Source organism: Nomascus leucogenys, chromosome 12, assembly GCF_006542625.1.
Source record: "Nomascus leucogenys isolate Asia chromosome 12, Asia_NLE_v1, whole genome shotgun sequence".
Classification (NCBI taxonomy): domain Eukaryota; kingdom Metazoa; phylum Chordata; class Mammalia; order Primates; family Hylobatidae; genus Nomascus; species Nomascus leucogenys.
The window spans coordinates 76216048-76240530 of NC_044392.1; the positions used below are offsets into that span (position 1 = coordinate 76216048).

At 34.8% G+C, this 24483-nt stretch overlaps 1 protein-coding gene across 1 annotated transcript in view; it reads right to left on the reverse strand.

Annotated features, from left to right (window-relative positions):
* The window catches only part of SNX7 (sorting nexin 7), a 100401-nt gene that overhangs the window by 48890 nt on the left and 27028 nt on the right, over positions 1-24483 (reverse strand). Inside the window, exons 3-7 of the mRNA XM_003260099.3 lie at positions 20012-20122; positions 19501-19665; positions 15756-15954; positions 12564-12763; positions 9565-9651 (exon numbers count right to left, since the gene is read on the reverse strand). Coding sequence (XP_003260147.3) covers positions 9565-9651; positions 12564-12763; positions 15756-15954; positions 19501-19665; positions 20012-20122 — 762 coding nt within the window. The remainder of the gene's footprint in view (positions 1-9564; positions 9652-12563; positions 12764-15755; positions 15955-19500; positions 19666-20011; positions 20123-24483) is intronic.

Sequence of the window (24483 nt, forward strand, 5' to 3'; positions counted from 1 at the left end):
CCACTAGGAAACCAAAAATTTCTTGTGACTTGCTTTATTGTGGCAGTCTGAAACTGAACACAGTATCTCCAAGGTATGCCTGTAATAAATCAAAATGCATTTAATTTATTGATATCCAAATGTGCTAGAGGAAAACTACTGGTTCTCTATTTGGTGAGAATACAATTTTTGATTTTTAGTACTAAACTATTTATACTTTAGGCCAGTCCTGTAACCCCAGCACTTTGGGAGGTCAAGGCAGGCGATCACTTGAGGTCAGTTCGAGATCCAGCCTGGCCAACATGGCGAAACCCTGTCTCTACTAAAAAAATACAAAAATTAGCTGGGCGTGGTGGGGTGTACCTGTAATCCCCACTACTTGGGAGGCGGAGGCAGGAGAATCACTTGAACCCAGGAGACAGAGGTTGCAGGGAGCCAAGATCGCACCACTGCCCTCCAGCCTGGGTGACAGAGCTAGATTCTGTCTCAAAATAATAACTAAATAATGTTTTATAACACCATGATGAATTATCTAACATTTTACATATTCATACTATAACTTACCAAAATTTTTACTAACACAAGTCCTAGATTTATAAACGTTAATTCATCTTCAAAAAAATTCTTTAAGCGTAATTTCTGCATAGTAATGGATAAAGAATAATGTCTGATTAAGGTCACAAGTTAAATAAAAGTGAATCAAAGCCTTCTCCTGGCTTCTAATTCCCAGTGTGTTACTGCTCTAAGCATTATGAAATATTTATTAAGTGCCCAGGCAGGGCCAGGAGTGAAAGAGATATGTAAGACAGATCCTTAGGACATATTTCTTATTAACAAAAAGTCTAAATTAAAAAGAAATTGAATCTGGTTTGAGTTTCTATATAGGAAAGCTATTTAAACTTTCTATCTATGGGAGGCAAACCCCATAAAACACACCACAAATCCAGAGGACACCATAAGTAGAATTTCTTAAAACCCTGAGAAGAAATGACTGGAATTTTAAACTACCCCTTTTACTTGTCCATCTGTTACTTTTTCGGTTGCAGTTAAGGCAACAGAAAAAAAAAAAAAATCTTCCTAGAGAAAGACACAGAGCTTAGTCTTTCTTTAGAAATTATCTGCAACATTGTTACACTGCCTCTCTTTTTCCACAGTCTTTGTCTTCTTCCTTCTTCTCCCCTTTCACCCTCACCCACCACAAACATACACAGGCCTTATTCATCAAGACTGTACATTTATATGTTCTACTTTCAAATTAGCAAACCTTAATATGCAGTTACTTCCCTAAGCAAATTTCATTGGTAAAATTTTGAAAATAGTACAGTATTTTTCACCTCACCCTCTAATATCTCTTGACAAGTTTTCTGGGTGATGGTTACATGACTCATTTCGTGTTCAGGTTTGTGTTCATAACAGACATGCTGCTGTTTATGAATTTCAAAAGAAATGACTAAAAACACACTTGGGCAGGGTGGGTCACAATATGTTGTAAGAAATGTGTGGTCTTTAAAATGATTAGGAATACTTTACCTCTAGTTCTTATTGTTTCTAATTTATTCCCTATTAGATTCCATATTCTATATAAGAGAGCTTCCACAATTGTACTCTACAAGTTTAAAGACAGAAAGTAAAGACATTAGTGCAATGAGAACATGAGAGTAAGGAAAAAAACAAGGTAAGGCCAAGGGTGAGTTTGACACACAAAGGACACACTTGCCAGACAGAAGTGGATCAGAACTGGGGCTCTCAATAGTCTAGTAACTACTGTAAAAAGTGAGATAAATGGGATAAGATCAGGTATAAAACCCAAGATGTGTATAAGCTGAAAATACACTAGCTACTCAGGAGAAATGAAACCATATTGCTGGTGCTGAGATGTAAATGAAAGCTTTTTCATGAGGTCTCAAAAAGAAAAATATAAAATAGTGCTGTTGATGTTTATCATAAATAGATTTATGGTTCTCCTTAAAATGTCCTTCTGATGCATCAATGGTACAACATCGAGTGAGTTGAGTTAAAATAATTCCACAGGAGTCCAAAGCACAACCTCTGAATAGTCTTCATAAATTCAGATACAATTTAAAGTATCTATGCAACTGCCTAGAGCGACCAGGTAGGGCAAATGGGAGTAGTCACTACACAGCTAAAGCTAATTGCTGCCTCGCTTTTTCTTTTTTCTTATTTTAACACTGTGGAGGTCTCACAAGCAGGACTGCAGTTAACACTTTCCAAACTTTGATCTAGAAGAACGAAACTAATATATACTTCAAAGAAAGTTCCTTTAATATTGTTTATAGAAATATTTACAATCTAAATCTGGTTAGGCACCGGGCTAAGGTTTCAATATGCTCATTTAACAACACTCTACGGAAGGTATTACCCACATCTCTCACAGTTGAGTAAACTAAAGTATGGAGAATGTTAAGTAACTTGGCCCAGAACTACAAAGGCAGGAAGTGGCCTCTGCCACAAAATGCTGTGCTTTAAATTACACACAACTCTGCAACTGGGATTAAGACCTTATATTAAAAACTTTACAGAGACTGCTCTGTTGGGAAGTGCCAGGGGCACAAAAATAAATGACAGAGAGAAAAATCCAATATGGTAAAATTCCAACTAGAGATCTCAGGCTCAACAGACTCCTATTCATAAGGTAGATATGGTGATTTTTGCAAATTAATCAAATATTCATTATTATCCTTTACAAGTTTATATAAATAGGAGAACACAGTTTTGCTTTTGTACCTACCACTCAAGCCAATGAAGCCTTGAATGAGACAGGGCTGCCCGAGAAGACATAGAGGGAGAGGAACTCTAGGCACTCCCTGGTACTTTCTTCTGGGAGGAGCTGGCTGCTGAGGGCCTTCTTGATTACGGCATCACTCATGCACCATTCCAAATTCCCGGCCAGCTGTGTGTGTGCAAACCCACTACCCTGCTGCACTGTCTGTGGCCAGCATGTATTAGTGTTTTACCCAGAATCCATCCTCTACTCTCCACGTTACGTTCTGCAAAGGCCCCAGTTTTTTCAGATATCTGTAACAGGGTGTGTGTTGTAGCTTTTAAGTAAATTCTGATGGCCACATTCCCACTCCATGTGACTGGTTTGATCCTGACTTTTCACAATTCTGACCAATAAGTTTTGAGGAAATGTCAGCCAGGTGCCTTTTAGGATAAACTGATGAAAGGAAATATGCAAGAAAAAAAGCCTCTTCTCATCCCACTGGACACTGTCATGTTCTTTACTGCTGTGTATGTGTGTGTATATGAATACATGTGTGGATGCATGTGTATCTGTGCATGACAGACAGACACATAGCTGTAAACAGACAAAAAGAAGCAGAGTAGAAAACAGATTATATTAGGAAATGAGGCATATAGAAAGGAATAATTTGTAAAAAGTTCAGGAGAGAAGTGAGCCAGAAAATACTTAAGAAAAGGAAGATGCAACCTTCACCCCTGATCACAAGCAAGGCTCACTATGTCAAAATTGTTTCTTTAAAGCTTCCTAGAATTAGAGAGAAGGCAATCTTGCTCTGTGCACCATTTATACACTACCAAGATCATCTGAAAATTAATAACCTCTATTTAAGGATGAGAGTAAAACACCAGCCAAAAATAGCATGTCATACTGAATAAGGACCAGCTTGAATAATCTGGTATCTGTTTGTATCTACTGAATGTGGCTGTGCAAAATTCCAGACTATGATGATCTTATGAAAATGCATTTCTTTGCTCACATAAATATACTGCTAAACAGCTATGGCATTATATCTAGATCCAACTTTCCAATTCTATGCACATATTGCTAAATGTCAAATGTATTCATATTCATTTATATTTGAATGCTGCTTTGAGTGGAAAACTATAAATCATCCATTCAGAAATAAAAATAAAATAGATATGCAGTATTATTTAGCACCACAGATGAACCTTATTTATTTTACAGTTAAGCAGTGAAGTGAATAAGCATTTTCAAACTGAAGCTCTGACTCTGAAAACTTATAACAAAATGGCAAAACCCACAAGTTTCTCCAAATATCTGAGTTTCCTCATAATCTCAGTTATCATTATACCTTTATCATCCCAGTCAAAAATGATGACTTTCATAGGATGGTATTTATTACATTGAGTATCTTCTTTACTGGTGCACATAATGCAACTCAATTACTCTTGAAATATTTTAATTATCATATATCAAATTGTTTTTTGAAATGCCTCATAAATGGAGAAATGGTTTAAAAAGTTGGATGACCCTAATCAGATCTGTTTAGTTAATCTTACTGGTGCAATGATCTATCACCAGACAAAGCTACATCAAATTCTTTTCCCTTCTCCTCATCAGCCAAAACTTCTGATTCTTCCATTATCACTAATCTCTTAATGTTGAAATATGCCAAGGCTCTAACCAGATTTCTTCCTTCTCTCTTTTCTCATACTTCAATGATCTTGACAAATCATATAGCTTTAAATACCATCTATTTGCTAATAATTTCCAAATATATATCTTCAGCTGAACCTATGAATTTTTACATGTAACTCCCTACTCAATAGCTCCATTGGGTGACTAATAGGCAAATCAAACTTTCCCTTTCCAAATCTGAGAAAATTATCTTCCCCATTAAACCTGTTGTTTCCAATGTCTCCTCATCTCAATTAATGCCAACTATTACCTTCCAGTTGCTCTGTCTAAAACCTCAGAATCATCCTTGCCTCTCCTTATTGGCTCACGATCCACAGCCCACCAAATAGCAAACAGCTCTTCCTATGAAATATACTCAGCTTCTGACCCCTTAACATCACTTCTGCTCTGGTCCAAGCTATTACGTCTCACTGGGAATATTTAAGAGCTACTCTCCAGCTCTGGCTTTCCTCCATCCCATGCACACACCACATGCACATCATCTTGTGCTTTCTCTAAGCACAATAATCATCTTGTAACTTAAATGTGATTATGTTACTCCTCTGTTCAACTATTTGCCTATCTCACTGAGACCAAAACCTTACAAAGCTCTATATGGTCTAACCCCTGGTTAGACCTGACTTCATTTCCCACAACTCTTCTACTTGCTCATTTCATTTCTGCAACACTGGTCTTCTTGCTTCTTCTGGAATGTACAAGCATACTTTCATTGTGCATGTACTGTCCCCTCTGTCTGAAAGGCTCTTCCCCCAGGTACACATATTACTTAAACATTACCGCCTTGGTGAATATTTACTGACCGCTAATCCTAAATTGCACTGCTCCTCAACACTCTGTCTCCTCCACACTTACCACTATATGACAATATATTATAAATTTTAATAATTTACTCTTTTTTTTTAACACACTAAAACATAAGCCTCATGAACACCTGGTTTCTTTCCCCAGTGCTGGGAACAGTGATGTTCATATGGTAAACAGTCAACTAACTGCTGGAAATATTTTGTTGAATACCTCTACCTTAAATATCATCTTATCATTATGTAAAGTTGCACACCTCCAAATTTCTTCTTCACTTTTTATTCTGTAGCTCAGTGTAGAGAGTCACGATCTGCCCTGCTGCAAGTTAGAAATGTTAGTTATTGACAACTGGAAACATTGGCTGCCCTTCATTCTTTAAGTGATGTGGATTCTACCCTCTGCCTACCTCTTTCTCATATTAACTCTTCTCTGCAACTCCACTGCCACCTCTTCAGTTCAGGTTCCCACTGGATCCATACTGAGCAAAGGATAAAGTACATATTTCTCAACCTGACAGATAAGGCCTCCTTTCCACCTGACTATAGTCCATCTTTAAGTCACATCCCCTCTTCCTTACTGTACCCTCCTCTCCACACACCAATCTGGTTTAATCAATTTAGCATGCTTTTTGAGCTTCTAAAGCTTTTCATAATATCCATTCTACCTGAAATATTCCTTGTGCTTTGCAATAAATAATTCCATAGTCATTTTATAGGACCAATCTCAAATTATTACCTCTATACTGTCATCAAAATGCAACAGCTAAAAGCTACTGAGTGCTTACTATGATCCAAGCAATTTATTTGCATTATATAATTTAATCCTTAAGCCTATTAGAAAGGTACGAATAATTTCCTCAACCTATACATGATAAAATGAGGCTGAAAGAAGTTAGAAAACTTGTCCTGGGTCACAAAACTAATAAACAGGTGAGCTAGGATTTGATCTCTGATTTATCAAATTCCAAAGCTTAGATGACAAAACTACATGAACAGCTGAACTGACCTTCAAATGAATATTCCGAATGTCTTTACTGACTTAGGTAATTTTGAAACCATTAATTTTATTGCTGTGAGATAAGAACTACAAACCACAAACTCTAAGAAGGAGCCACTTTGCAACTAACCATGTAATGTATCAAGGACTCACTGTCAGATATTATTTTAGTTTGCAGAAAAACACATACCTTTTGCGGGTGTAACTGTGCGATAAGAAAAAGTAACTGTAATGCCATTATTGTTCAAATGCAGGATTATAGGCAAGGTAAAAAGACCAGAGCCCTTGTATTTGCCTATCACAAAACCCACACAAAGGTCACCTGACATAGTCAAATGTCCGCTGGAATGTTACATAACTGCTATCTTTCTACCCAATAACTATAACTCCTCTAATCTTTGCCTTTCTTACTAGAGCTTCATTTCACTGACCTTTTCATTATCGGTTGCTTTGCTGGGTTTGCACGTAGCATCCCACCCAAAGGTGACTTTGATGGAGTCTCTGAAGGCTGCCCCAATGTCTCCATAGAAATGGCCCCAGGGTTGTCTCCAAAATGGCCCTGTCTGAGTTGCCATGGTAAACAACCAGGCAGATTGCTATATTCAGTTCTCTGCCAGGGTCGCCATGGTGACTGCAAAGGACGGCTCCTTAGAAGGACCTCACATGGGCACGTTGCCATGGTGACCCTATCCTGCATATTTCTAAGCAACTTCCTTTCAGTCTTTCTGTGACCAATCAAGGCCGGTTCATTTTTAGAGTAACTCTGGTAGATTCCTCCCGAAGATACCATCATAAGGCATAGGGATTTTAAAAGTGAAAAGGCCTATAAACAAATTAATTATTTGAAAATATAAACAGTTCCATTAACAAATCATTAACTCAGTCCCCATAAATTTTAGGAAAAATTTGTTTTGATGATAAACAAAAAAATACCTGCAATATCTCTGTTAAATGTGTCTGTTTTGAAACTTAATCAATCAAAAGTATCTTACAGAATATAATGCAGATAATTAAAGTTTCAAATTTTTTCAATCTTACAATGTAGCAGCTACGTGGGTATTAAACACTTTATAGTAGACATGACACACACACCCAAGTGAAATCATAAATATATACTGATCAAGTTATAACAAAATATCAAAAAAATCTTATACAGAAGAAGACAAAATATTTGCAAGCCCAGTGGAAAAATAATGTTGTTTTTTTTTTTAACTGAGTCGGGAAATCCCAGCCATATTTGGACCCAAGCTATTTTTTTCCTTGTGCTTTTGTGTTTGGAACAATCCCGATTAATCTTCTTTTCATTTTAAAACATGAATATAGGCCATTCTTAACATATGCTTGGTTTTTCAGCCATGCTATTATTCTCCTGAAACTTTAGAATATTCTACTGTTTCTAGTATTTCATCAAGAGCAAAATTTTGTCTAACCACTAATTTCGATATCCTTAGTTACTTAACACCTAAAAACAAATTCTAAAATTCAAAAGATGCAATTACAATTTCTATACACATGTGCAGCCTTTCACAGTCAACTCTAATTGACTCTTAACTCTCTATATATAGTTAAGAAATATGTGTATATGTACATATATGTATATATATACACACATATGTATATATATGTTTCTTAACTATATATATTGAGAGTGTTAGGGGTCAATTGTTTTTTATTAAATAGAAAAGGTTAATCTGGGATTCTCTCTAAATCATAAAGATGATTTTTCCCCTCAGCACTAGTTCCTCTAGTTCTACATTTTCTGTTATTCTCTCTACAGATTCCTTTCTCCTAATCTGTCCACAGCAGCCCACCACTCCCCACTCACATTACACTGGAGAGAATAGAATTTCAATTAATATACATAGTCAAGAAACGTGAGAATAATTCATAGTATAATAATTCTAAGTTGCATAGAGACATGCAAGTTAGACTTTGTAGACACAAGGACTCTTTGTATTTGTACTCATCTTTTCTGGTTTTCACAATATTAATTAAATAATGAAATAATTGCACAGTCTGATTTTGTAGAGACTTCATGCTTCAGGCCTTCAATATGCTTGCACAAATCAGAGTAGTCACTGTGGCTTCCACTCATTCCTTCACTACATATTTATTGAGTGACTACCATGTGCCAGGCAGTGCACAAGGGTCTGGGAACACTCCAGTGAACAAATAAAAAAAATCTGCCTTTAAGGAGTTTCAATTATGGAGAGGGAAAGAGAGAGAAAAATACGTAAAGAAAACTAATTAGGAAGTCATATGTTAGTAAGTGATTAAAGTTAGGGAGAAAATTAAAGCAGGGAGGGGGGATGCAGAGTCCTTGGCCAGGTCAGGGCTGAGGAGGCTGCGATACTACAGATTTACAGGGAAGTTTCAAGGACTCCCCCACTCACCTGATGTAAGTGCACTCAATATTGTACTCAGTAACAACCTAAATCCTTAAATTTAAAGCAAAATATAAAAAATATTTCATAATGCACTCAGCAGAAGTTCATTAGATTAAAAGTCCACTTTTCCCACTTCTATACCTGCTTTCTGATAGGCAGCACTGTCTGAGGCAGGCAAGAGACATCATCACCTCCAGTCCTATTCTGCATTTCAAGACCTATATATAAACTTAGGCAAATTACTCTACCTTTCAAGTGTCTTCTCACTTTTAAAATGAGAATAATTATTCCAACCTGATAGTATTACTCTGAAAATGCAAAGATACTAAAATATAAATATAAAAATACCATGGGTAAAACAATCTGTATCTAGAATTTGCTTTAGAATACTTCAGTAAAACTGTAAAAATGAGGAGAGACAATAAAAAAGTTGAGCTAAATGTTGAGAATTAATGAAGCCCAGTTATGAGTATATGAGAGCTCATTATATTATTAGATCTCATTTTGTTTGAAAATTTCCACAATAAAATATCTTCAGGGAAAGATTAAACTTGCAAACACAAAGATATTCCCTTTCATAAAGATTTTAACAATACTTAGAAAAAAGTATACAGGAACATTAATGTATATAAATATCTCAAAAAACTAGAAAAAAGTAGATTTACTTACTGAGTACTTACTAGCCTGGAATAAGGCTAGCATTGCCTTGCATACTTTCTTCCAACATATTATCTCCTTTTTACAAAACAATACTTTCCTAATAGTATGAGACATAAGTCAGAAAGGCAGAAAACCATCATTGTGAAGCTTGCAGACTCACATGGTATCCAATGTATAACAGATTTTAGAAAGAAATTTTATGATAATTTGCTGAATGCTTAGAAACAGTCACGTAAGGAAAATCATGTAAGGACATTGCTAATAAAAATTGTAGACAATGAATTCTGTATGATTGTATCAAGAAACTTAAAAACTTACCAGATCAGTATCTGCCTTTTTATACGTCAAAGCTTCAACTTTGGAATCCAGTTCTGCTTGTATTTGGTCTCTTCTTTTCATAACACCCTTTACATTAAAACACACAGATAAAATAGGCTGTACTTAGTTTTAATAATCTTTCCTATAGCAAAAATATATATTTCAGAATATAAATAGCATCTCTTCCCCAAGCCATCAGTCATTTGGGGATATAACACACTTAAAAAATTGTGTTTTGTTGTTGTTAATCTCTAAAAACTAAATTGAAAGCAAGTATTTAAGAGGGCTTTTTTCCTATAAATGTTTTATTAGTTTTCCTAACGCACATTTTACCCATTTAAGCATTGTACATATATACTACATTTGATGGAATACGCATGTACAATTCTTCAAAAATAGTAAAGAGCAAAACAAACAAAAAATAGTAGAAGCACTGGAGACATGCACTATGGCATAAACTAGTTACGGGTGGGATGTCACATGGACCATATCTACACTCTGTGGCAACCTTCTTACCTGACTCCAAAGGATCAGATAATGAAACAGGAAATTATGGTAGGAAATCAGAAAATTGAAGTATGCATTCATATCCTAAGCATTTTATTTTAGCTCAAAATATAAACTATTCATCAGTTAGCCAAGCTTTTGATGAGAGATCATAGCCTCCTCTTTGATAGGCATTTCATCTTGTTTTCTTGATTTCATGTTTCAGAGTTCTTAAACTTAAAGCACCCACATGAAGAAATTTGAGTGCAGAATTAATCTACATCTTTCATTTTTGCCGAACTTTTACAGTATCTTTAAGTGATTCACATTTCTTCCGAGACACGTAACTTAGACTTTATGGACACAAGGACTCCTTTTATTTGTACTCATCTTTTACTGGTTTTCACAATATTAAATAATGAAATTCTAATAAGAAGCACAAATGGCCTAAACAGGTTAAGGAAAAAATAAAACTAAGTTTGGACAAGCAAACAATTCAACCAGCTAGAGAAGTACAGGACATAAAAGAGAAGGGCCTTCTGGTGTTTTAAAGAAGAAGGAAAGAAACGACACAAATCAGTTACATGGAGGTCAAACAAGATGGCTCTACACTATTTAAATGATAACCAAAAAGCATTAAGGATTGAGAATCACCTAGTACAGTTTTGCACCTGGTGGACTGACTCTTAAGACATTCAAAGCAGGCCAGGCACAGTAGTTCACACCTATATTACATCTCAGCACTTTGGAAGAAAGAAGTGGGAGGACCACTTGAGCTCAGGAGTTCGAGGCTCTAGTGAGCTATGATTATGCCTCTACACTCCAGCCTGTGCAACAAAGTGAGACCACGTCTCTTAAAAAAAAAAAAAAAAAAAAAAAAAAATTCAAAGGAAGCTAACATTTTTCCTAGTTGCAAAGAAGTCCATAGAAAATTCAACTAATATCACAAATTCCTTCATATTTACCTCAATGTTTAAATGCCATCAATGTCAAGAAAGCCCTTCCTTTCTTTGACCAAAATGACTCACTCTCTAATTCAGTCCTATTTATTTAAGGTCCGTTTCAAAAAGGATGAAGCACTGGTTTTCATATGCACAAATACATTTTAAGTAAAAGGTTGCTTCAGAGGACAACTGGTGAAAATTGTATGAAATTAATCATTTTTATGGAAGGATTATTTTTCATTATTTTAGCTGAAATTGAAGAGAATGTTCCAATATCAAACAGAACAAGAAATGCAATACAAGTACTACTTATTATACCCTAGGTGTCTAAAAATTAATTCAATCAAACGAGGACCTATAAAATAATTCTAATTTTTCCATACCCTTAATACTGTAATACTTCAATTACATAATTTCCATCTTGATATAATATAGGAGAAAACACAGAACATACAAATCTGATCTTCTTGAAGATTTACACAAGGGGGTGACCCCAATAATGAAGTGAAACCAAAGGATGTAGCCAAGGAAATGGATAGAGAGAGGAAAGAGAATCATCAACAGTGAAACATCGAAGGCCTTTGGGAAGCAAGAAGCTCTGTTTACAGGACGACTCCAATAAAGTTAAGTACAGCCGAAGCCTGAAATGTCCGTACAATATTTAATGACTCTGTCAAAGGAAACCCAAACATGATCAACAGGAGAGAGGCAGATCTCATGCTGAAACACAAGTGAGCTTTTCAGACAAAAACAAGGAAAAGTTTTTAAAAAAGAAAAAAATTGAAAGAAATCCCTAGAAATCAAGGGTACATGTCCAAAGAAACCATGGTTCCAATTATAAAGAACAGAAAAAAGGAGCTATATCTGAATGCAAGCTGACTCCTTTCCCCATCACCACCCTAAAACACTGAGGGTGCCAATTTGCCTGTGCAAAGTATGGTAGGCACAGAAAAATACTGGATGAAAAATATTAGCTTTGCAGATAGCATTGCTAAATTCCAAATATCTGGAAACCTTAACTTGAATTGAGGAAGTAAAATGCAAAACTTTGATATACGAGGAATAAAAGCCTTTTCAAGTAGTGAAAGAAAAACATTTTAACTTGAAAGATTTCTTTTAAAAGCAACCAGAAGGCAGAACATCAAGATCCGACTCAAGTACTTTCTACATAATGGTACTAAATATATTGCTAAATCAAATGTACCTAGAGCAGGAGAGCAGTTCTTTCATGAAAAGAAATCCCCAAAGCACTAAAAAATTTTAAAGTAAAATTTCACAAGGTTTGGAAAAACTAATCATATTCCCTATGTAAATTTTGATTGAGGATGCTTCAAGTCTATGTATAATCTGATAAATTGTTGGTGTTGCTATTGAGTATTCCTGCTTTTTAACAACGGATTCTTTCCTTCATCTATTTAGGCACACAGTGAACAAATATTTATTGAACATCTACATGCAAAACAAAAAGGACAAAAAGATAGCGGTTTTAAAGAAAAGAAATATAGTTGCCTTTATAGAGCTTATAATCAGGTAAGGGACTGAGGTAAAATTAGAATTAGGTGTTCTTACCATTAACATTTCACTATAAAGCACGTACTCATGTACAACAGGAAGCAGGGCCTCTGAGAGTCCAGACATCCGCTTTTCAGTGGCCTTACAGCATCTGTCAATGCAGCTGGCAACATCCTTTAGAGTATCAACCAGATCCTCTTCTGACGCTGACCACAGAATATGAATTGGGCCATATTCTTTCATTTCATCAAAATATTCTAAAAAAAAAAAAAAGACTTAATAAGCTCTTCAATAAACAGAAGTTTTCAAAATACCTGTATCCTAGATAGTAAGAAAGGGTCTTATTTCTCTCACAGTGCACGTGATCTTACACAAGAACATAAGAAAACGGATACCATTCTTCATTAAATCAATCGGCCATCACAGTTTGCCCAGGTCCGTCTTTGAATGACTACTGTCCAAGTGTAACCAATAATAACATACCTTTTCATTGTCAAAAATGTCTTGGCTTGAAAAATAAATTACATGACCGTCATATCTATTATAGACTTCTGCCTACCACACAACTGTATCTGAGTGCCTCATAGGCAACATGCCCTGAAAAAAAACTTAGCATCTTCTTTCTCTCCTTCTTCTGACTACATATTCTACTTAGTGGTAATTACTATCCATAAATCTAAGCAAAAAATTGGGAGATTATCCTAGAATCATAACTTACACAGAGCCAGTCAATCACCCATTCCAAAACTTCTAGATCTTAAACTATCCATCTGCCTATGTACTTATCTTCACTTCCACCACCATCAGCATCCCTAATCTGTACTGCTTCAACGGTCTCCTAACTATTCTCCCTCTATCTTTATCACAGTATAGAAACATTGACTCTTTGTAGCTAAATTAGAATTAGTTAAATTAAACCTTTATCATTAGTCCTCTCCGTCTGCTTCTCCAGGTCCAATGTGAAATTCTCTGCCAAAGATTTTATCTCGAGCCAAATTGCTTGTTCATTCACGAATATCCCATGATTTCTCTTTACAAAAAACATTTCCACATGTCCCTCTGCCTTGTCCTCCATTCCTATCACCTGACAAACTACTTCGAATCCTTTAAATTCCAGTTCAAATAAATCTCCTCTGATTCTGTTCCAAAGGATTCATAGATGCTTTGGCCCTCAATGAGCTTATCATAATTTTATACTTCTATTAAAGCATTATCCCACTGCATTATAGATGTCCTATAACTCAAATGCTCTTGGCCACATACTCCTTAAAACAGGGACTGAGTCTTATTATTTTTCTATCTCAAACCCTTACATGTAATCAGTTCAATAAATATTTTCATATCAATGAAAGAAGGCATACATGAGTAACCAAAGACCATTCAGTGTTTGATACGCTATGTATTCAAAAATTTTTGATTTTAAAACGTGACTGTCTTTACAATTTTACATTTTTACTTTCACACCTAATTTTCAATGATGTATAGCTTTTTGTGGTAGAAAATTTATAAGCAGTGAGCATTTTTTGTTCACTATCCATATAAGTACAATTATCTATATTTAACCATTTTACAACTCATTAGGATTTGCTGATATCTGTCATATTTCTCTAAACTCTTAAACTATTAAAACTTTAAAAGTTTGTATTAAAAAGTTTAAAAATATGAAATTGAAAATCAATGGAGATACTAGTTGTTACCTAATGAACATTTAATCACCTCTATAGTCCTTCCAAACTCCACCTTCCTGATCCTAGGCCTGTCTTTATGTTAAATAATGACCATACTCAACTAATTTCTAGAGAAGAAAATTTTCCACTTTCTTTTCTCAATTGAGTCAATTGAGAAATCTCAAACTTCTCATCTTCTCAATATATGTCACTGTCAGTCATTAAACCTGAATAATATTTATGTTTACATGCAAAGCTGCCCTAAAATTCTAAACTGCGCTTACATACCACTCAAATCACATCTGTATGCAAACATTTAGTTAGCTGCACTGTAATTTGTCTGTTAATATACATATTTCCCAACTAGACTGTGAGCTTAACAGGTACCATCTTAATTACTCTTTGATACTCATTGATAGTTTATAAAGCTCTTAACTACCAATAGTTTCCAGAGATCTCTTTGAATTGCCATACCACCTAACTATGCATCCAGAATCTACTTAATAGAACTGGAATCACAGAACCTAGTTAAAATAATTCACTTATTTAGGTTAAAAAGACAAATAATAAATGTAAGGGCAAACCAAGGAGGTTTAAAACAAATTATTATACTACATTCAGCCACTACAGTAATCTCATCAGGGGTCAATGCAAGAAAAAAAGGTAAAAAAGGGGCAAAGTACATGCAGTTATAATTTTTTTCTATATCTCTTTTTAAAACCAATCAATTCTTAATAAAGCACATTTTCCTACACCATTCCAAATCTTATGTTCATTCGTTTTTTTTTTTCAATCACTGAATATATTTTAATTGAGTACTTATTATGTTTAAACACTGCCCGGATACTAGAAATAAAATATTTCCCAGCTTATCCTGATGGGCAGTATAGTTAAGTAGAGGCCAATTAACAAATAAGCCATCAACTTGGGAACTTTTGTTTGTCTTTATGTACTTCCTCATCTCTAATAACAAATTATATTAGGAAATTATTTGCTGACTCAGTTATCTATTTTTTAATGTAAGTAAATGCAATTAGAAAATTAGGGGAAAAAATCATCATGTGATTAGAATTAGAATTAGAAAAAATTCACCAACAATTCTGATTTATAAACTAGAAAGAAAAAGAAAATAGGAAAAGAGGCAGATTTCCCAATACGTAAATCTCTCTGCCATACTTTGACAGGTTTAATAGAGTATCTGTTCCCTCCAGAAAAAAATAATTACCAGAAAATGTGAAAACCCTATTTCCTGAAACATCACTTCTTTGATTCTGAGCTCTGTTCCATGTTGAATACAAACTTCATACAACCACATCCACAATTTTAAACTCGGGGCTTACTTTACCACTATTACCTATGAATGGGAAGTAGAGCAGCTAGTGATTCATAAAAGTGAAAATGGAGACTGGCCATAACTACCTTCGAAATCATTTAGGAATCAGAAATGTCCATAAGATGGCTAGGAATAAGCCACACTTTGAAGCTGACATTCTAACTGAATGTTGCTATACTACACCAACAAATGTGAAGATTCATCAGAAACTGAACAACTTTGAAATCACATTTCAGTAATTCTACTTACCCCTTTCTTCCTTATAAATTCTCTGAGATATTTTATCTATCAAATTTATTTTCTGGCTAAATAGTTCAATAAAGTTATTCATTTCCATGAACTCCTCTGGGCGGTTTTTAACTCCTCTCATTGAGGATGCAACAGCTCTGACTGTTTGCCCCATCCTGCTTAGCAAGCCAGGACCTTGCTTCTTGTGAGAAGAGAGTTCCTAGAAACAAAAAATAAAGTATTTCTAGTGAAACAAGTCTCAACATTTCAAGACTCAATACAAAAATAAACCTAATTAGGAGAATAAAATTAAGATAAAATGGTTTCATAGGCATCAATCTTTTTAATGTTAGCTTGAAGCAAATGAGCTTTATTAAGGTACAGTGTTTCCTCTAAGTGGCAGCCTCATCAATAATATTCCCTTTCACAGTACTCATGTAAAACAGGTATATAGTCTTTCCTCAGACCGTAAATCTTTAAAAGAACAGGGTTTAACAGACAGAATAGTGCTCAATGAGATACTAGAGAAGATAAGGATAATATGACATACCACCTATATTTTATAACAGGAATTTAATGGAAAATGATTGAGAGAAGATTTCTCAGGGCCTAAGTTATACTCCGAAAAATAAAATCGGAAAACTTCATTAATTCTTTAGATGTAATAGTAGCTAACATTTATTTAGAGCTTAATACATTCTGGGCACTATATTGACATTTTAATATACGTAATTCACCATAAATCTATGAGGTAGGTTTTATTATTTTCCTCATTTTACAGAAGAAAATAGAGGCACAAGAAAGTTAACTAACTTGCTCAAGATCCTAGAGCAGGCCGGGCGCGGTGACTCACGTCCATAATCCCAGCACTTTGGGAGGCCGAGGCAGGCGGATCACGAGGTCAGGAGATCGAGACCACCCTGGCTAACACAGTGAAACCCCGTCTCGACTAAAAATACAAAAAAATTAGCCTGGCGTGGTGGCGGGTGCCTATAGTCCCAGCTACTTGGGAGGCTGAGGCAGGAGAATGGCATGAACCCAGGAGGCAGAGCTTGCAGTGGGCTGAGATCATGCCACTGCACTCCAGCCTGAGCGACAGAGCGAGACTCTGTCTCAAAAAAAAAAAAAAAAAAAAAATCCCAGAGCAATTAAGTGGTAGAGCAAGAACTGGAATCCTGGAAGTCTGATTCCAGAGGCTTCATTATTAAGCACCAACTTGCTCTGCCCACTTAAAGTCATTAGGATAGTTTATAAATAGATACTACCTGAACATAGCACTTCAACCAAATGAAGTGGGTAAACTGTGACACCACCTTCACCGGCTGGCTGTCTACAGAGAAAACTTTTAATAAGATATGAAACTAGTTATTTCATACTTAACCTAGGAGGGACAACTATACACTTGCAAAATAGATAGAAAAAATCATATAAAAGAATATACTACACACAAACATATCCCTTGAGAAGTATGGCATAAGTTAAAAGAACAAATAAAAACAAAAAAGGACAAGGGATTCTAATAATGGTTGTGGCCCTTGTTGAAACACAAGCTTGGGATCAAATAAAATATTTGATCAAATAAAATACTGCTGACTACCTGATCTACAGATAAAAATATTATATATTAGTTACCCAAATATTAAATAACACATTGTCTATCTTCCTCCAGGTTTTCGTTCCTGAATATCTTACAGAAAATAATACATACAAAGTAAACTTGTTTATTTCCAATTCGGTGTGATTTTTTTTTTGTGCCAATAATAATAGATGCCATCCTTGACCAGGCAACACATCCATCCGAGAGTGCTACAGCCTCATTTGATAGAGTAAACATTATCAGAGACAGCTCACATCACAACTGGCAAGCTGTTACTGAAACTGTTGACTGTAGAGAATATTTCTAACAGCTTCTAAGGTTCTGAAGTCAGGCCACATATTCATTTCACATAAGTCACAAAGGGCTTCCATAGAGCAGGACTATCTGTCAAGATTGAAATGAACCACTTTTTAGCTTCTACCACTGGCAACAACTGAGAGATATAAAACTCAACATTTGCCAGTAACTGTTTAATATTGACCCTTTGTCCTGTCTGGTATCTTTCTTGCTGAGTAATAGCTTTACAGAATAAAAGAAAAAACAAGTAGAATGGATAAGGTTTCTGTATTAGAAACTGGAGACTCCCCCACTTAGATAATTAAAGGAAAAGTAAGGAGATCATATTATCTATCCGTCCATCCATCCATCCATCCATCCATCTGTCTCCATTCATCCATCTACCCATTTAATAAGGACTTTTATCCATCCATCTCCATTCATCCATCTACCCATTTAATAAGGACTTTTATCCTAACTTAAAAAGCCCTGACCCATTATTACTCAAAATAAAGTAGACCCTTGAACAACACAGGTGTGAGCTGAGCAGGTCCACACATGTGGACTTCTTTCAATAAATATATTGGAAAAATTTTTGGAGATTTGCGACAATTAAAAAAAACTCACAAACCACATAGTCCAGAAATGTAGAAAAAACTGAGAGAAAGGTATGTCATGAATGGACAAAATATATGCGGATACTAGCCTATCATTTACTACCCTAAAATGTATATAAATCTATTATAAAAAGTTAAAATTTATCAAAACGTATGCACATATTTTGACTCACATGCCACCATATGCAGTTGAGAGAAATGTAAACAAACATACAGATGCAGTATTAAATCAAAACTGCTTAAAATTAACTACAGTACACACTGTACTATTGTACTGTTTTTGTAGCCCTCCTGTTACTATTTGTGGCGAGCTCAAGTGTTGTGAATATCTGCTTCAAACTCCATGTGACGCTGATCATCTCCGAGTGAGTAGTTCATCTCTCCAGTAAATTGGGTATAGCAGTAAAAAGTGATCTCTTGTGGTTCCCATGTATTTTTTTTATTGTGTTCAGTGCAATGCTATAAACCTGAAATAATACCATGGGACCCATATGAAGTGCCACTAGTGATGCTAGAAATGTTCCCAAGAAGCAGAGAAAAGTCATGGCATTACCAAAAAAGTTGAATTGCATGCTAAGTACCATAGATTGAGGTCTGCCACTGTTATTGCCCTCCATTTCAGACCGACAATTCATCTTGTAAACAGACAACATAAACTTATGGTTATCGATAAATACAGTAGAATACTGGTAGTGTATTTTCTCTTCCTTGGGATTTTCTTAAATAACATTTTCTTTTCTCTAGGTTACCTTATTGCAAAAAATACAGTATATAATACACAAAAGATATAAATATGTGTTAACCAACAGTTTATGTTACAGTTAAGGCTTCCAATCAACAGGCTGCTACTAGTAGTTAAGTTTCTGGGGAATTAAAAGTTACACATGGATTTTCAATTTCATAAGAGGTTGGCTTCCCTAACCGCCATGTAGTTCAAGGGTCAACTATAGTGTCAATAAAAGAAATATATTTATAGCTGTTCAGTATTTGCTATTTATGCAAGAAGCACCCTGATATTAAAACATGAGAGAGAGAGAGAGAGAGAGTGTGTGTGTGTATATATACATATGAAGAAGATACAAGATTTCTGTAATATTTATATGTAGATTTGACACAGGGTTATACCTGAAGGATAACTCTCCAGTGTTTCTGAAAAATTCCATCTCAATTCAAGTACACCACTGCGTGATTTTTAATGGTAAACAAGAGGAAGAATACAATCTACTATAGATACAGACACCCAAAGATTATATGAGTATAAATAAAAATCATTTACCCAAGCTTGTGCGGTGAGAAAAATTTTGAAGTCTTCATTAAATGTTAAAGTTGGATGATCAGCGATTCGGTTCAAAAATTTATGTAAAGCCTTCCTGCGTGTCTCAATGAAGTCATCGTTAAAGCGTTCCACCATTCCTTTTACTATAAACTTTTCTGGCAATGGCTAAGGCAAAAAAAATTAAAAAGGTATTCAAGTATTATTAGCCACAGGTTTATAAGCAATTCTACGCTTTCCCTTTTTGAAAGTCTAGTTGAACATCTGATCATTTCTTATAAAAATAATTTTTAAAAATTCACAATGTTAGAACCAAAAATGAGAAATCACAACACATTATGAAGAGTTTTTTTTTAAAAAAGTGTACATCGATTGAAACATTTAGAAATAAATATTATTCCTAAGATAAATGAATTACAGTGAACCTAAGGTCTGAAATTGGGTTTTAGGCATTCAAAAAAACTCACTAGAAAACTGGTAGCTATTCTATGAAAAAAAAATTTTGCAAACTTACTGGAATAATCAGAGTGGGGTGTGCTTCTTCCAGTTTTCCCTTCAACCAAAGGAAATCTTGATACCGTCTCCTAACTTCAAATTCACTGGAGTCAAATTCCCCACGAGATGTCTGAAGAAAGTAGGAGAAAATAACAGCACATGCAATATAAGATAGAAGATATGTGCCTAATGCTATTTTAGACATTGTGAAGTAAATGGGTCTCAAAGAAAAATTAACAAATCCTAATTATTCAGTGTTTGTCAGCCTGTAATTTTTTTTTGTCATCTATTCATGTAGCAGATGAAACAAAGCAAACTTTCTGGTATTTCCAGAAAGAAAGCAAATATCATACTTAAATTTAAAATCCAAACTGAAAAATCTGTCTTACAACAACCATCTGCCTTCCACAAGATTTTAACTACTATTATCTTTGGCATGACTTTCTCGCTAACAAGCAAGCGTGTTCTGAATTTAGGTTTCAAATATATTTCTTTTCTCAAGATGATTAGAATTCAGAATTTGAGGAAAGTCCTATTTTTGCAATTTGGAAAATAACCTGAATGTAACTGAGAAAAATGTTTTCTTGGAATTTGCTCAAATGAATTGCTGTGCTAGGATTTGCTTTCGGTATATGAAAATTCTAACATTTTAGAGTGATTTTTACCACTGTTTTAAAAGAAGTAATTAATAGACATTTGATGTGAAAAGCAAATCTTCCTGTCATTTCTCAAAGAATTTTATTTTGGGTTATATGCCTAAACTCCTGAAAATTAAGCAAATACATTAAAATATCTGTTCTCAACAAACCAAAAATCCATGCCAACACATATGACAAGAAGAACATGGGTACAATATCAACCTCATTTCTATTGCCTGAGTCCCAAGCCAAAGACAAAAACATGAGTTACCTAATGCATACTCACCTCTCATAAGAAAACAGTCACTCACACCAATACCTTATTTAACTGAATTTTTGCATATTAAAAATTGCATGCAGTAATATTTAGGTTGAAATTTTCCTGCAGAAGTAAACATGGCATAACACATTGCATATATATTTCACACTCACCAGAAATATCAATCACCCACACAGATGTACACACAATTGTAAATTAAACAGTCCAAGTCATAAGATGCAATCTTCATTGTCATAAAATAAGGTCTATGAAAGCTATACTTTCCAAAGTTTATTCTCTTAAAATGAATGTTCAGAATATCATACAATGTATCTTTGTACAACATTCCCTTTATAATGGGAAAAAGTGGGAGCAAATGAAATGCAGAAATCTAAGAAACTAAATGTTCACAAAACACTACAAAATCTTAACTATTATGCAACATGGTACACGATACGGAAATGGTAAAAAGTGGAAAACTAAATGAAGTACCAGCACAGTTTAATAATATAGACTGGTTGGTGTGTGTATGTCCGTGGGCAAATAGATGCATGCACACATACATATGCACCCAAAACATGGTTTAGAATAACTCATTAAAAAATATTACTGAGCACCTCCTTGTACTGGGTACATATGTACAGGTCCACTACCAATTTCTAAGAATATAAATTGCCATAACGAACAATGAAGCACTTAAAAGAAAAAAACCAGCAGTTAAAATAAGATTGAGCTGTATATGTCAAGAATATCCAACATTTTAAGTAAGCATAAAACAATCTAGTATAAATTCCAGTAAGAAGATATAAAATCAAGTCAAATAATTGGTTCAGTCTATCCTCATCACTCTGTCACTGACTCAAAAGAATTCTCTAATGTAGTGCAACAGAAGAAGAAAACAGAGGATAAGTGCAAGTAACAAGAAGAATATGTTATTTCTTCCTACTGTAAGATTTCGTTCTTCTCTTGAAGGGTTGTAAGAGACACATATGTAGGAATATGATGAGGAAAACAGTCATTATCAGCGGGGTTTGGAACAAGACTAATTTCCCTACAGCAAGGATGAGAATCATTGTCCCTTCTAAAGTGGACAAATTTGATCATTATAAGATGCCACAGTGGCTCACGCCTGTAATCCCAGCATTTTGGGAGGCCGACACGGGCAGATCACAAGGTCAGGAGTTCGAGACCAGCCTGACCAACATGGTAAAACCCCGTCTTTACTAAAAATACAAAAATTAGCCAGACGTGGTGGCGTGCACCTGTAATCTCAGCTACTCAGGAGGCTGAGGCAGGAGAATCACTTGCACCTAGGAGGCGGAGGTTGCAGTGAGCCAAGATCACACCACTGTACTCTACCCTGGGTGACAGAGCAAGACTCTGTCTCGAAAAAAGAAAAAAAGAAAAAAGATGCACAAAAGCTTCCAAACTGTAGAAATAACTGGGTTTGATAACATATATCCAACTTAGAAATATCATGTATTTCATAAAATGCATTTGGAGTACAAATAATGCTTCTAACATAGAATACAGTTTTCTATGGAAGCAACATTGAAAATGCTGGCCAATTTTCCATGTTTGACCATAAAAGTTTGGGTACTTGAAGTTTAGTACTAATGAACTCATGTGATCTCTACCCCCAAATGCATTTATCCCAAAAATACCAACCTTCAGTCAAGTGTGAACAGTTATTCTAAACTCATTATTTAGAAACCTTTTTTTGAGGGAAAATGAAACCTAATAGTCAGTTCAGCCAATCAAGAATATAGCTTAACTCCTAACTATACAACGACAGGCATTTATAGGTTTGTTTTCAGAAAGAGGAAGTGGAAGCAAAGTACCTTGTTAAATCTCTTCATTCTTACTCTTATATGTACTAAGAGAACATACATCTCTAGATCTCCAAAAGGGAAAATACTTCTTTAGAACAGTCACTTAAAATATGCTAACCTAGACAACAAAGGGTAATTTCCCATAAAAAGAACAGATGCCACAAATGTGGTCTTCCCGATACAATCATTTACAGTTGGATCATTCTTAAGTATTCCTAAATAGGTGATTTTCCGTGTACATATGTATATATTCATTTATCCTTATAATCCTTAGTGTCCATGAATATAAATATTTATAAAACTAAGATTTTCCCAGGAAAGCCATCTTTCAACCTCCAAATTAGATGGTGTATCCCATGCTCATAATATCCAATATGTTTCCTTCAAAATATTTATAACTATAAAGAAATAACTTAGCATATGATATGGTTTGGCTGTGACCCCATCCAAATCTCATCTTGAATTATAATAATCCCCATGTGTCAAGGGTGTGGCCAGGTGAAGATAATTGAATCATAGGGGCAGTTCCCCCATACTGTTTTCATGGTAGTGAATAAGTCTCATGATATCTGATGGTTTTATAAATGGGGGTTTCCCTGCACAAGCTGTCTCTTGCCTGCTGCCGTGTAAGACATGTCTTGCTTCCCCCTTGCTTTCTGCCATGATTGTGAGCCCCCTACTCCAGCCATATGGAACTGTGAGTCAATTAAATGTCCCTCCTTTATAAATTACCCAGTACTGGGTATGTCTTTATTACCAACATAAGAACAAATTAACACAGTATAAAATTAATTATTTAATATCATCATATGCAAACACCCCTTCCTCAGAGTGAAAACACCAGGAAAGCAGAAAGTTCCTTTTGTCAGACCTATCCTGATCACTGATATATTCTTAATATATAAGCACAATACTTGGGACAAGCGGGGTACTCAATAAAAGCTTGTGGAATAAATAAGTAAATGATAATAAGAAAAGACTATTTGATAACATGATCTACCTGTACTATTTATATATTTGTATCTGTAATATATATTTCTGTATATATAGATATAGTCTATATACTATGAAATAGTAAAAGTAGTGAGAAGTAGAACAAAGGAAGTCAGTTTATAATAGTTAAACTGAAAGTTTACCACATCCATACCTAAATGCACAAAAATATAATAGAAAAAATGTATACTATGAAAGTAAACTGTTTGGATTTAAATCTCAGCTCAGCTAATTACAATGTTTTGTAACCTTTAACAAGCTACTAAGTTTCAGTGTCCTCATGCATGAAATGGGGGTAAATCATAGTATTTATGTTTGAGGATTACTGTGAGCCTAAATGAGTTAACATGTAGAAACTGGTTAGAATATTACCTGGCACAAAGCAGTCACTCAGTAAATGTTTGCTAGTTTATACACTTTAATATTATTATTACTAATACTATTACTACTTCTATAAGACCAGTCCATTTAAAGTATGTGTAAATAGGAAAACTCAGAAGAACAGTATGTCTATGATCAGAATGAAACTCATAAGGTGGCTTTAGAAAGAATGTCTTTCTGAGAGAATGTCTTTCTGAGAGACGCAAATGATGGAAAAATAATTCAGCTTCACAAATTATTTGCCAGAATGGATAATGACAATAGATAATTACAACAGTAGTAATAGAAGAAATTTGGCTCTACTCTAGCAGTATGACTGTATTAACATATTCAATTTTCATAAAGACCTTATGAGGTTAGTACTGTTATCCTATTTACAAACAAGAAA